We start from the raw sequence: 14,624 nt of genomic DNA, 5'->3' as shown, positions 1-14,624 counted from the left end.
TCTTCACTAGAAAGAAGGAAAAAAAAAAAAAGCCCAGATATCTGTTTATTGTGGCTGCACTACTTTCTTAATTAAATGTATATCACTTGAATAGATTTTATTCTCCTCTTATATCCATCCCCAAATTCACTGCATTATCCTGTCTCCTGCTGCCTTTTGAGGCTTTACCTCCATTGTCATGACCACAAGCTTGGTCCGGGACCCAGTCACTTACCACCTGAACCACCTACTTTCGAAACTCCAGCATCTCCCCTGTCAGGTACTTCATGCATACTCTTGAAGATTTATCAGAATTCCGTAGGGGCACCTGGGTGGCTCAGTGGGTTAAGCCTCTGCCTTGGGCTCAGGTCATGATCCCAGGGTCCTGGGATCGAGCCCCACATCGGGCTCTCTGCTCAGTGGGGAGCCTGTTTCCTCCTCTCCCTCTGCCTGCCTCTCTGCCTACTTATGATCTCTCTCTCTGTCAAATAAATAAAATCTTTAAAAAAAAAAAAAAGAATTCCATAAAATTCCCTTTCACAGATTTCCACAGAATTGTATAGAACAGATATAAAACCACTTTTTAAAACTGTAGAGTGCTTTGTAACTTTAGTTGCTTCTCATCCCCTTTTTCTTTTCCCTGCTACTTTATCTTCCAGTTGAGATTCTACCACAGGCTTCAAATCTCTCCACGGTTACCTCCTCAGATTCTTAATCATGCCTGCACCCTGATATGCTTTCTTCTGGATCATGGACCCCGGCCAGACATGTTCCCTTGCCACGCAGTACATTTATCCCGACTTACCCTGCTACAGGACGGACCTCATGCCATTCTCTCCTTCTGTTCCCAGAACGCCTTCCACCCACCAAATAAATGTCTGCCTCCTTTATAATCCTGCTCAAGACCCATCCTCTCTTTTCAGGCCCCTACAAATAGTCCAGTTTTTCCTGAATTTTACTAGTCACTAAAAACACTCCAATAACCTATCCAATCTGTAACTGTTCCAGTTAGGTTGGCTTTGTAGTAGAAAGCTGAGGGCGTTGCAGGAACACATGCAGAAAGCGTTTGGTATGTGACAACATGTTATAGAAGGTTGACTATGAGCCTTCTGCTCAATGGATCTGGGTAAAAATCCCACGGCTGCCATTTACTAAAGTATGCCAGGGCCTACCTACTCTAAAAACCCCTTTTTCTTTATTCCTACTTCATAGTGTGGATCTTAGAATTAAAGTAATTTATAGCAGCCTATTGGCACTCAGCAAACAATAGATGGTAGCCTCTCCATGTATTTATACATGCCTTTTTTGTACACACGATATAATCTACTGACTAATGTTTATAGAATTTTGCTCGTGTTTTCTTTCTGAAGACGACTGTTTGTTAGCTTAAAGGAAACCAACCAAACAAAGCCCTTATGTACTGACTACGGAGCCCAGATAAACTGTTTTAATGTGCTTAAGTTTTACAAGTATTTAAATTTCAAATGAAATCAGTAAGCATATTCACTGGCAATAAAACCTAAAACCAGTTTAAGTCATAATAAGGAATTTTAAAAATATAAGCATCATTCTTAACGTTCTGAATTACTGTCCTCTTATTGTTTACCTTAGCATACATTTAGTCCTTACCCAACTACCTACTAAAGTCAACCCTGTCTTTCTCAATGCAACAGCAACTTCTGTGGGACAAAAATCATGCCTTTTTATTTTCTGTCAAACTCTTGATCTTATGATTTTTTTTTTCCCCCATGGTAAGAAGCATATTTACCCAAAAACTCTCTAGAAGTTCCAAAGAATTTTGATTTTGTCTTTATCTTTTTTTTTTTAAGATTTTATTTATTTATTTGACAGAGAGATCACAAGTAGGCAGAGAGGCAGGCAGAGAGAGAAGGGGAAGCAGGCTCCCCGCCAAACAGAGAGCCTGATGTAGGGCTTGATTCCAGGACCTTGAGATCATGACCTGAGCAGAATGCAGAGGGTTTAACCCACTGAGCCACCCAGGCGCCCCGTGTCTTTATCTTTGAAGAGAGATTACACAAAAGATAATTAGCATCTTTAGAAAAGACACAAGAGAGCTGTCACATAAAACACCACTAGTAGGAAAACCCTAACCCTGCATAATAGCGACATTTAACCACGTGAGGCATGTTGCAATGGAAATATACACACACTGCCACTCCAAACCCTGTCATTTGTTTCTTTTTAGCGTCTGTTACTATTCACAAAAGTATCTTTATGCTGTTACCAATAAGACACACACAATATGCATCCACCAGTATACCCATACATAAGACATAAATCTATGTCATTTATCCTTTCCCTAGTTAACATATCTAGCACAGCATTTTCATGATTATTTGAAGAGCTCCATTTAAACCCTGAAGCCTAGTTAATAAGATGGTTAACATAGCCCTGTGTCTAGGACTTAGCCATTGCTTAGCACTGGACTTAATGACCACTAAAAATAACCTATAAAGCAGGTTTGACATTTTAAAACAATTCTTTCTATTTTCACTTAATACAAACGTGCTTTAAAAAGCAGCTGGAACAAATACAGCATACTAAAGCATACTTAAGACCCAAGACACAGACTTTAAAAAAAAACAAACAAACAAAAAAAAAAAACTTCCTTGTTATACAAGTCAGGGTAGAGGGAGGGAGGAAAAGAATAGGGAGGCATCCCCTCACACAGGAAAAAGAAATCAAGGGGACCCTGATAGACACTTTAACCTCACCGTGCAGAAATAACTGGCCGAATGCCAACCAAATCCTGACTGGGAGCTGAAACATCCCCGCATCCTAATGGTTTTCGGAGTTGATGATGTTGTCGGAGCGGTCTGAGCTTCGATGCCAGTTCTCTCATCCAGTCACAGCAGAGGGCTTCATACCATCCATACGCACCCTACAGCCATAACCGCCTCCACCTGCCCCAGGAACCCTTCCCAAGCGGAAAGGCCACGATGAAGGACCTGGGCCAGCCACCAGTGCAGATCGATGGGGTCTTAAGGCGACACATAGCTCTGTTTTGTTTTTTTTCCCCTGAGATCTCTCACTGTGATCATCCCAGAATAGGCAAGGAGGACACACATGTCTACTATTTTACAGCTGGCCAAGGGCCCAGATTTTCCAAACAGCACTTTTACATGGCTAAAAACAAAAGGAAGCAAAGCCGTGTTTTTTTCTAAAAAGGTGGCTGCTATGAACGAAGCAGAGGATGAGGCTGCCTCATGTGTGAACGGCAGGCGGCCTGTGGAAAGCCGGGCGGGTCTAATTAGAGTCCGGCTGAAAAGCAGAGCATCTCTGTAGGTGCTCCCAGACACCATCATCTCCTGTGTCCCCAGGAACCACTATCCTCTTGTACTTTTTTTTTTTTTTAAGTTCCTTCAGGCCCCCAGCAAAGTCCCGGCAATATTATCAGATGAAGAAGCAGATGACTGTCACTGGAAGAAGAGGCCCAAGAAATGAGAAGTATGAATGGCAAAAATCTCTGAAACAAATCTCAAACCATAGCCACACCCTCCTCCAAGTGACCTCATGCTAAGCTCACTGCCAAGAGACTCTTGCAGCAAAATGTAACTGCCATTCTTGTACGGAGAGAGTTGATCCAAACACCGAGTGCTTGGAGGAGTTTGAGAACACATTTCCTGCCGCTGCCTCTTGCTTCTTCAGGCAGTCTCTGGAATATGAAGGCTCTGGAGTAAGACACGAAGTCTTTCCCCATCAGCCCCTCCCCTCCTCTCCTCCCCATGTCTCTTCCCACACCCGCCTCCCCTTTAAGAAAGGAGAGTACAGTAAACTATAGTAACTAGGGTCCTTGAAGCTTTACTAGGATGCCACCTTCTTTGTATAAAAGGCCACCTTTACCTGGTGTGGGGAGCTGAAGAACCGCCTCCACAAAGATGTCTCTGTCCTAATCCTTAGCACTGGGGACTAGTTACCTTCCAAGTGAAAGGGACTCTGCAGGTATGATTAAGATAAGTATCTTGAGATGGGAAGATTATCCTTGGATTATCCCGGTGGACCCCACAGAATCACAATGGTCACTAGAGGAAGGAGGCCAAAGGCTCAGAGTCATAAGAGCCAAGGAAAGGAGGAACGGTATGCAGCTTCTAGAAACTGAAAGGCAAGGAAATGGATTCCTTGAGAGAATGCCTCTATAGACTCGTTTTACGCATGCAACCAACAGAACGGTAGGATAATATGTAATAAGCCACAAGTTTAGGACAATTTATTACAGCACTAATAAGAAACTATTATACCTGGTTAACTCTTACTCATCCTAAATTCAGCTCAGGCACCCCTTCCTATAGGAAGCCTCCCTGAGAGCGCCCATCCCATGTGCCTGCCTTCACCTCCTCTTGGTTAGCGGTTACTTCTCTTAGAAAGCATCTGACATTTAACTTCATAAAGCCTAATAGCTTAACTGTCAAAATATTTGTTTCCTTAACCGGATTCGGATTCTCCTTCTTAAGGGTAAGGCCTATGTCTTGCTCACTTTCTTATTGCCAGTGTTTATCATTATTTCTGACACAAAAGGGCACTCAAATATTCATGAAAATTTTTCCGGTAAGTTAGCATGACTCACCCCCTAATGACCAACAGGAGACCAGCCTTCAGTTCCTTACAAGATGATAAAGACAGAGATGATAATGAAATAACTAGTTCACTACCAGCGGCTCAGAAATCTTACATAAGCAGCTCCTTTCTCCTCTAGAAAGGCTCCCAAAATACCGTTTGCCCAAACTGGCTTGAAAGAAGTGGCAGCCATCCTTTCTTTCTTTCTTTCTTTCTTTCTTTCTTTTTTTTTTTTTAAGATTTATTTGACAGAGAGATCACAAGTAGACAGAGAGATAGGCAGAGAGAAGGGGGGAAGCAGGCTCCCTCCTGAGCAGAGAGCCCAGTGTGGGGCTGGATCCCAGGATCCTGAGATCATGACCTGAGCCGTAGGCAGAGGCTTAACCCACTGAGCCACCCAGGTGCCCCAAAACTGGCAACCATCCTTTCTAATGCCAGTGAAGAAGTTTACAAAGCTTTCAGTCCTGAGGCAAACCAAAGTACTGGGTTGAGAGAAGACAAGAGAGAAAACAGAAGAGGAACCACCAGCGATATACTGGTAATTCTCAAAAAGTTATGGAGGTGAATTTTATTTTCCAAAAATGAGCATAGCATTATCTCCCACCCGACACGTTCTCCCGTGATATCACCCTCACAATCCACCATGGAGAAGTGAAGTCTTTGATACCCCTGGTCATCTGTGTTGGCCTTCGTGACTCACTTATAACCAACCACATGCAGCAGAAATGACATTGATGACTTCTGACACTAGCTCAGGAGACAGACTGTGACGTCTATCACTTTAAATCCCTGATCTCTGGATGCTCCAGCCCCCCATCCTCCCTCTTGGAAGCCAGCTCTCCTCACACCATGACCGGCGCCATCCACGGGAACTTCTACATGGAAGCATCCCGGTTGGTAGGCTCCACTGTGCTCAGCCCTTAAGTCATCATAGCCCAGAGCTAGATATTTGAGTGAAGAGAAGCCTCCAAATGAATTCCTGCCCCTAGTCGCTGGGATCTTCGCTGAGGCGGCCCTGGGTGTGAGGGAGCAGGGACATGCCTGCCATGCCCGTCCTGACCTCCTGATCCACAGAACCCATGAGCGCAGTAAGACTATGTCTGGGGTCATTTACTGTACACAAGCAGTAACTGCAACCGTTAATAAACAGTCCAAAAAATTAATAATAATAATAATTGTGGGGACTCTGCTTCTTGATCACTGACAAGACAGACTGGCCAGGGAGGAGGCTCAGGCAATCAGATTAGTGTAATTCTGGCCTCACACTGTGAAATACACACATGCACTCAAACTGTAGCTCCCACAGTCTGAGATCTGAGAAAATACATTGCTTGTAGTTCAGGGAGAGACCAAAAAAAAAAAAAAAGTGCCCTTCCCTCCATGTTGAAAATTTTTACCAATGAAGGAGTCATCTGGAGGGTCTTGTGCTGGACTTATAATCCTACACCCTCAAACGTCTGAGAGGTTAGATTAGATGGGATTAAACTCCAAGGACGCTGGAAGTACACCAAAATGTCTGCTCTCCTTCCTGCCCAATTTGGCCCACTGTAAATAAAACTTGACAGGCTTTCTTAAATCAACTTAATAATGGATAGCACGAGTGCTTTCGGGTGCCCGGTAGCTAAACCACATCAGCTTTCTGAGGAAGCCTTCTAGAAAACGGCGAAAAAAACTAATGACTACTGCCAAGAGCGCTGCATACAGGAGCGCTGGTGGCCTTGAGTGACTCATTCCACATGGCCCTGCCGCTCCACACTGGAATGGAAGGGCGGCCCTGGGAAGGAGGCGGGCCTTGAATAACCGAACTCGGGCCTCAGGCTTATTTGTCAAAGCCAGATGCTGTCATTGTGGAAGCAGATGAGAAGACAGTTATAATCATTCTGGAATCCTGATGCATTCCAGGTGCACCGCCCAGCAGCCTCGGGGAGCGGGGAGCTCAAAGCCCTCGGAGAGTTTGATCACGACTATCAGAGCAGGCCATTCCACTGCAGAGCCCACGGGCCTCAGCCTCTTCCCCTCTCATTTCAAATGGGGGCATTTCTTTGCCAGACTCTTGCAGACACATTCTTTTTATTTATTTATTCATTTTTTAAATTAACATATAATGTATTATTAGCCCCAGGGGTACAGGTCTATAAATCGCCAGGTTTATACACTTCACAGCACTCACCATAGCACATACCTTCCCCAACGTCCATAACCCCACTCCCCTCTTGCAGACACTTTCTTAAACGCAGTTATACCAAAGGATTGAATATTGTCAGATATACCAAAGAACAGAACAGAAAAACAGGAAGACTAGGAAAAGTTGAAGAGAGCAAGGTCTAGGTGGAAGACCTCCAGGTTCTTAAGGGAAAGTAGATTAAATCATGTCTTAACTCTAAAGTGGGGGCTAGTTCATGGCCTTAACCCATAAACGTACTCTGATGACCCAGCTGATGGTTAGCTATGGTCCATGTCATTTGGGAGAGAAGAAAAAGCATGATCAGAACCTCAAGTCATGTTTATGGTGGCCAAGCTTCAGGGTGACACAGCCTGAGAGTCTAGCCACATTTTAGGAAAGCCTGCTCATTTTCCAGGCCTGTTTCTCTAGGCTCCTTGTCAACCCTGTGCATTTCTCAACCTCTTTCCAACGAACCCTTTCTTCTGTATGTTAGAGTTGTTTTCTGCTTCTCACAGATAAGACCTGAACTACTGCAAACACCAAGAGAACGACCTTTGCTTCCAAATGTATTTTTTCCTGTTGGGGAGGCCAAATGTTCAAAAACATATATTGCTATACAACTAAGAAAGTATTGATTTAGGCAAAATGGTAATATGTCCCTCCACATAGCAAAATTCGCCAATAAGCAAAAAACAGAGGACTCCTTGTTCTCACCCTGATCCTCAATTCAGGATCATAAATTTTTAGGAGTAGAGGTTTCAACACCAAAAGCAGACGTGTTAATTCCCTTTATTTAGGAAAAAAAAAAAAAAACTTTAAGAGAAAAAAATTCAAGGAGCATCATGGTTGACTAAATGGTTTGGTCTTTACTCACCACACTCAAATTTTCAGGCATGTCACAAACCACACCTGGTGTAAGAACTCATTTATCATCAAATATATTAATGTGACATATGTGCTTCCTCAGGGACACCAGGCTTAGACCCAACCTCAACACCCACCTAAAGCAAAGCCTTGGGTTAATATTCTTCCTGCCCTCAGATATCAGTAAACTGGAAGTGCTCTCTATTTTCCTAAGGTATGTACTCCAGATATTATGAGGATATGTGACAAAATTTGTGGCAAAAACACAGAAAACCAAACTTAAGATTTTGAACACTAACTGAATAATGAGAAATTTAAGGAATCCTACATAAAAGTCTATCAAAAGTGAAGAGACACCTTCCTGTAATTTACATTTGAATTAATTAGTGGTAGTCAAGTAGGACAGAAGGGATTTGATGGCTCAAGAAGCAGAGGGGGAGGGGCGCCTGGGTGGCTCTGCCTTTGGCTCAGGTAATGATCTCAGGGTCCTGGGATGGAGCACCGCCTGCTTCCCCTGCTCTGTCTACCTGCTTCTCTGTCTGCCTGCTTCTCTGCCTGCCTCTCTGCCAACTTTTGGTCTCTCTTTCTGTCAAATAAATAAATAAAATCTTCTCAAAAATTTTTTTAAAAATTAAAAAATAAAAAAGAAGAAGGAGAAGAAGAAGAAGAAACAGAGGAGGAAAACAACCCGCTACATCCTTAAGATGCAGGGTCTTTAAGCCTCCCTTTAGCATCTGGTGCCACATTGCAACAGTGTGCGTGGCCGTGCTTTCACAACGATCAAAGCCCAAAGAGTCTGAGTACTCTAATGCCTATTACTTTATTTGCAAGACAAGATACTGCTGTCTAATGTCGAACCCCACCACCACCCTCCATCAGTCCCCTCAACGAAAATTAGGATGATCCCATCATCTTTTTTAAGGAGACAAATGGAATCCCAACTTACTAAAAGGGATAAGAAGCTTTACAATCTTCTTGAAGGCGAAGTGTCTTTGTTGGCCATACTTGCTGGAATCCTGGTATGTGGTATGGTCTTCTCTCTGCCGTGAATGGCCCAAAACGTACCAATCTCACCCAAACCCTATCTGCACAAGCATCTGAGATCCTAAGTACACTTTTCCTTATCAGGAGCAGCTGGGGGCGCCTGGGTGGCTCAGCAGGTTAAGCCTCTGCCTTCAGCTCAGGTCATGATCCCAGAGTCCTGGGATCGAGTCCCACATCGGGCTCTCTACTCAGCAGGGAGCCTGCTTCCCCTCCCCTGTCTCTCTGCCTACTTGTGATCTCTCTCTCTCTCTCTCTCTCTCTCTCTCTGTCAAATAAATAAATAAATAAAATCTTAAAAAAAAAAAAGAGCAGCTGGCCCCCAAATCTCCCTAAACCCATAAGATTTCACGGACATTTTTCCTTAAATGATTAAAGAACATACTCTTCACTATGATGTATAAGGAAAAAAAAAAATCCTTCACATAAAATGGGGGAAAAGAGAAAACGAAATTTAAGACACTCTGGACTGACAATGGCATTAAAAAAAAAGGATCAACATAAAGTAATTCCTTTTCACGCTAAAATTGAACAGATAAATGGGTTGACGCTCTTTTGACCTATCTGTAAGAATCAATCAAGTTTCTCAGGGGCATGCCCCTGCCCTCTCCTCATTCATACAGCTATTAGGGTAATCCCTTTGCTTGGTCTGTTTACACGGATTCCACACCTCGAGGTCAATGCACGCCAGGAGCACACACAGAACCCGCTCTTGTTCCTTCTCCCACGTGGCATTGTTTCTCTAAGACACCAGTGCCCGTCCAAGGAGAATCAGATCTTAAACCCCATCAGCCATAAGTAATGAAGTAACAGAAGTAAGGCAGATTTGTTAGTTAAGGTTTTAAAATTCAAAGTCAAAATTAATTTAGTTTGCACTGTTACTTAGCCATTTCATAAGATTACTTTTTTCCAACTAAGCACCCACTATGTCCTAAACAGATAAACTGTATACAATTCTGATACTAGGTCACTGAAACTCAGTTCTGCAAGTATGATCATGCATAAGAAAGACATTCTGTTTTACCTAAAAGGACACAAGATTAACATCCATCTCATGAATTACTGGTTTTAATGATTCCTGATTGATTGCACACAATTATAATTTGAGGACATAATCTGACCCACAATATCATCAGATGCTTGTTGTGATATTGCTTATGTTATAACAAGGGTCACTGATAAGGTAGAGTAAGTGTTTCCAATGTGGGAGGAATTAGACATGTGATAATATGATCATATGGTAAAGATTTGGGAGTTAGAGTAGCTTTGTGAGCTGTTTCACTTTCTTATACACACATCTACCCAAACATATCTTATTTGTAAATGTGAATTTTATGTACTAATATGTTTTATGCAAAACATCCACAGACAAGCATTCATACATTTCTTCTCTCTAAAGCCTCTGTGGTTTTTTTTATTTTTGATGACAAAGTGTGAATTTAAAGATTCACCATTATTCCTCATATTCTTAGAACCTGGATATTTTTTCACTATCCCTGAGGCTGAATGGGTAAAAAGGCAATATGTGATTCTGTCCATGGCTGGCATTAACAAAATGCGTATCAGAATTTTAAAGCAGTGACTGAAGGGAGGGAAACAATAGAAATGAAAGGGTACTCCTGCCTGATGACATCTTTGGAGCTTTCTAGTCCACATGTGCGATCATGGGTCACTCGCTAGTACCTCGGCAACTGGTGCAGTAAGGCCAATGAAAGGTGTAGGATGGGGGAAATGGCTCTGAGGTCCTATCTAATTCGGTATTTCCAGAAGAGGTTTACGCACAGCTGGGCCTAAATGCCACCTAAAACGGGAGTTGGTGATCAAGAGCACCAAATCCTGGTCCTCGCTCTGCCACTTCTCTGGCTATGGGCCATGGGCCAACCAGATATCTGGAATTTCAGTTTATTCTTCCAGAACATGTAGACATGAATACTTGTCTCACATATTCTCACGACTTCATGGGTGTACTTGGCATGGCACCCATCGTACAGGAGGTTGTTGACAAATACTAGCTGGGTTCTTACTCCAGAGGCTCCCAGGAAAGATGAGAGAGTCTGGAAGACCCTCTGAGATCTGTATTCGAATCCAGAAGCTTCTGAAACCTAACAGGGTCGCAAGGAGAAAGCACAACTTGGCTGACGGCCCTACAAAAGCCTGAGATCCAAGTGCCTTTACTGACTTTTATAACGCCCCACTGCAAAGGAGCCTTAAATGTTAGGCCCATGGTAGGGGAGCAAACAGGCGCTCTTCATGGCCACATGACCCTGCACGCTACCACTCAGGGAAATGAGGGGTTATTCCAGTCATGATGTCTTGATACTCTGGGCCACCATCCTTGGTATCATATAATCTGCATGTCATTCTTTCTTTGTAGTCATTTCAGTTTTCATTTTCAACCACACATGTCCGCTGGTTTACTGTTTGTCTAGGACAGGATCACCTCGTTAAGATTACCAACTGCTGAAATCAGTGTCTGTATTTAACTGAGAGGGTTTTTGGTGTGTGTGTGTGGCGTCCAGCACAGCAAGGATAATACAAAAGATTTGGGGGAAGTAACTATGATCAAAGAGTTCCTAAAATGTACACGGAGGGTAATCAAGTATCACCATAATGAAAACCTCAGACATTTAACAAAACATGTTTGCAAACCGTTTTCAAACTGGCAATTCCACATTCTCCAAAGGAAAATGGATCCTGCAAATAGTTTTTAACTTTTCGTGGAAATGAGATACCCAAGGAAGCTTAAAGCATCCCTTTAAGATATTTAAACTAAGTTCATTACTTCTCCCTCAGTGACATCTTAGAAAATTAACTGTTATACCCTTGAGGCCCCAGAAGACATTAAAAAGGTCAACCACGGATATTAATTAAGCTTATTGTGGTGATCATTTCACAAGACATGCAAATAGCAAGTCCTTACATTGTACACCTGAAACTGAAGTCAGTTATTTCCCAATAAGAAAACACACACAGAAAAGGTAAATCATTCTGTTCAAAGACTTCCAGAGAGGTTTGTAAACGTGAGCGAACTACAAAGGATCCTACCTCCTTAAAGTTGTCAAATGCTGATAAAATGATTTCATGCCCGCCTCTGACAAGACAAACAGCTGCTAAGAGTTCTAAGACAAGGGCTTTTGTTCTGTCAAAGCAAGAAGAAACAAGCAAAAAAAAAAAAAAAAAAAATCAGTGAAAGTAACACAATGAGTCAGCTGCTCCCTCCTTCCCAGACGGCTGTGATAATAAAATATTAATTCATGTATGTTTTTTAAACTTTTACTAAGGTATATTTATATGAAAGTACATTTTTAAACCTCTACTAACATCTACGTGTGCGATTTATCTGAGGTAGCAAATTTAGAAGGAAAGTTTCCCACTCCCAAAATTACAAATTACTCACTAATGAAAATCAATTCTGGGAAGATTAGTCTTTCATTTCTACCAGTGGGTGGCTCAGTACAATATGTATGAGAAAGTTTTATTGATAAGCTAGACACCTGGGAACTTGGGAATGTTCAGGAAAAGGACCCACTGGCTAAATATTTTTCCTGGCTTTAAAGTCAGAGAAATAACATTTGCCCCAAAAGTTCAAAATCTACTGAAATTAACGTCCTCCATTTCAAATCTGCAATTTGCAGATGGTATCATAAAGATCCCCTATGACAAAGCAAGTCTCTGTCACCACTTCTTCATATGTAGGAGATCTGAGAGGGGCTGGATTATAGCATTGTTAATACAAAAATATTTTCTGACGTGAAAAAAGAAAATAAAACCTTATCTGAAATATTTTTATAAGGAAACCCTTAGCAATATAGTCTAAGTTTTCAATATGACCTCAAGAACAGCATTGTTTTTTCATAATAAGATCACTTCAGTATTTTTTTTTTCCTAGAAAAAAAACTATTGCCAACCTCTATATGAAGCCCGGCCTGATAATTCACAATGTCAATTATCCCAAGAAAAATGAGTAACAACTTCCCTGTAGTGGAAGGTAGGGACAAAGAAGCATGACTTCCCAAACTTTTTAGTAAATGAAGAAAGTGATCGCCAAGTTGCAAAAACTATCATCGGAGGAAGTTTGAAATAATATTCAAAATTTATAAATTTTTCATTTCAGTCCGCATCAGAAAGGATCTCATCTGTGATCAGATTTTTTAGTTGCATTAACAAGTTTTCAGATGCACGGTCTATACAGACGTATCTGGTGAAAGGGAGTAAGATGTGTGAAATGCAGAATCCTTCGCCAGAATGGAAAACCCATTACAGTAACTAAAATAAACTAATTAAGACCAGCTTCTAGAGATGATCTGTGATGTGAATAATATGGCAGTGGCCTTTAGGGTCAAGTGAACAGAAGAAACAATCAACATACGCAGCAATTTTTGTTTTGTATTTCTTGTGTTGTTTGGTCATAACGACATATGTAAAGGTTTGCGAGTGAAGCGCGGACAAGGGATAGTGGCTGTAGTTAGCTTTCAGCGGTAAGTGGTATCGCTAAGTCTGATTGAAGACTCTCCTGGCCCCAGTTCTAACCACCTGGCAAACTCGTGCTCTCTACTCAATTTGGTAAAATTTGCGAGGATGCCAAGAACCAGGCCTCGAAAGAAGTGAAGCTGGAAGAGAACAGTGAGGGGGTAATGTCGCCAGTTGCTCAACTCCACCACATGTAAAACTGTAACTCAGCTGAGAAGAAAATTCTACATAGCCAACGAGTCCGCTGGCAACCTTAATTCAAAGAGGTGCACTTGGAAGTGTTCCAACTCTAAGTTGACTAAGTGTTGACTGGCTCTCTTCTTCCTCTGGTTAGATTTATTTACACTTGAAAAATGACAAAGTAAGCTTACCTTGGATTCTTGTTGTTCAAGCTCAGCGCGATCTCATTGACAGCATGTGGATGAGACATGACCATGTTGAAACCATACTGGGGGAAAAAAAAAAAAAAAACAAAGCATTAGGAGTCAACTTAGGGGACTATCCATGTTGATTTAAACAAACAAACAAACAAACAAAACCCAAAGATTCTACCTAATATAAGTTATACCGTCATAAATCCATTTATGTCTCTAGTGCCTGAACATATTTCTCTATGAAAAATTTTAGCAATCATGATACTATCAAGGAATCATATTCCGTTCTTTATGATGGAACTATGCATTTCTCTTTATTAAAATAGTGAAAAGGCTCTAGTCCCGTGATTCTCAATCTGGCTGCTTATCAAAATCACCTGAAAGAGTAAATAAAACACAACACTGATTTTCCAGGATTCACTTCCAATCTCAAGGATGGGAACCTGGCAACTGAATTTTTATTTTTAATTTTTTTAATCTTTTTTAACTTTTTAAAAATTAACATATAATGTATTATTAGCCTCAGGGGTACAGGTCTGTGAATCACCAGGTTTACACACTTCACAGCACTCACCATAGCACATACCCTCCCCAATGTCCATAACCCCACTACCCTCTCCCTACCACGCTCCCCTGGCAACCCTCAGTTTGTTTTGTGAGATTAAGAGTCTCTTATGGTTTGTCTCCCTCCGGATCCCATCTTGTTTCACTTATTCTTTTCCAACCCCCCCAAGCCCCCCATGTTGCTTCTCGACTTCCTCCTATCAGGGAGATCATATGATAGTTGTCTTTCTCCAATTGAATTATTTCACTAAGCATAATACCCTCTAGTTCATGTCGTTGCAAATGGCAAGATTTCATTTCTTTTGATGGCTGCATAGTATTCCATTGTATATATATACCACATCTTCTTTATCCATTCATCTGTTGATGGACATCTAGGTTCTTTCCATAGTTTGGCTATTGTGGACATTGCTGCTATAAACATTTGGGTGTACGTGCCCTTTTGGATCACTACATTTGTATCTTTAGGGTAAATACCCAGTAGTGCGATTGCTGGGTCGTAGGGTAGCTCTATTTTCAACTTTCTGAGGAACCTCCATGGTGTTTTCCAGAGTGGCTGCACCAGCTTGCATTCCCACCAACAGTGTAGGAGC

General features: G+C 41.8%; 1 protein-coding gene across 9 annotated transcripts in view; it reads right to left on the bottom strand.

Moving 5' to 3' along the window:
• FMNL2 (formin like 2) overlaps positions 1-14,624 on the bottom strand; it is a 320,685-nt gene that overhangs the window by 50,449 nt on the left and 255,612 nt on the right. For all 9 annotated transcript variants that reach the window (XM_047721719.1, XM_047721722.1, XM_047721718.1 and 6 more), the window contains exons 8-9: positions 13,465-13,541; positions 11,669-11,762 (exon numbers count right to left, since the gene is read on the bottom strand). In XM_047721719.1, coding sequence (XP_047577675.1) covers positions 11,669-11,762; positions 13,465-13,541 — 171 coding nt within the window. The remainder of the gene's footprint in view (positions 1-11,668; positions 11,763-13,464; positions 13,542-14,624) is intronic.

The sequence above is a fragment of the Lutra lutra genome, chromosome 3 (assembly GCF_902655055.1).
Source record: "Lutra lutra chromosome 3, mLutLut1.2, whole genome shotgun sequence".
In the NCBI taxonomy this organism is placed as follows: Eukaryota; Metazoa; Chordata; class Mammalia; order Carnivora; family Mustelidae; genus Lutra; species Lutra lutra.
The sequence above is the reverse complement of the archived record's forward strand: the minus strand, read 5'-3'. Positions and strand labels throughout refer to the sequence as shown.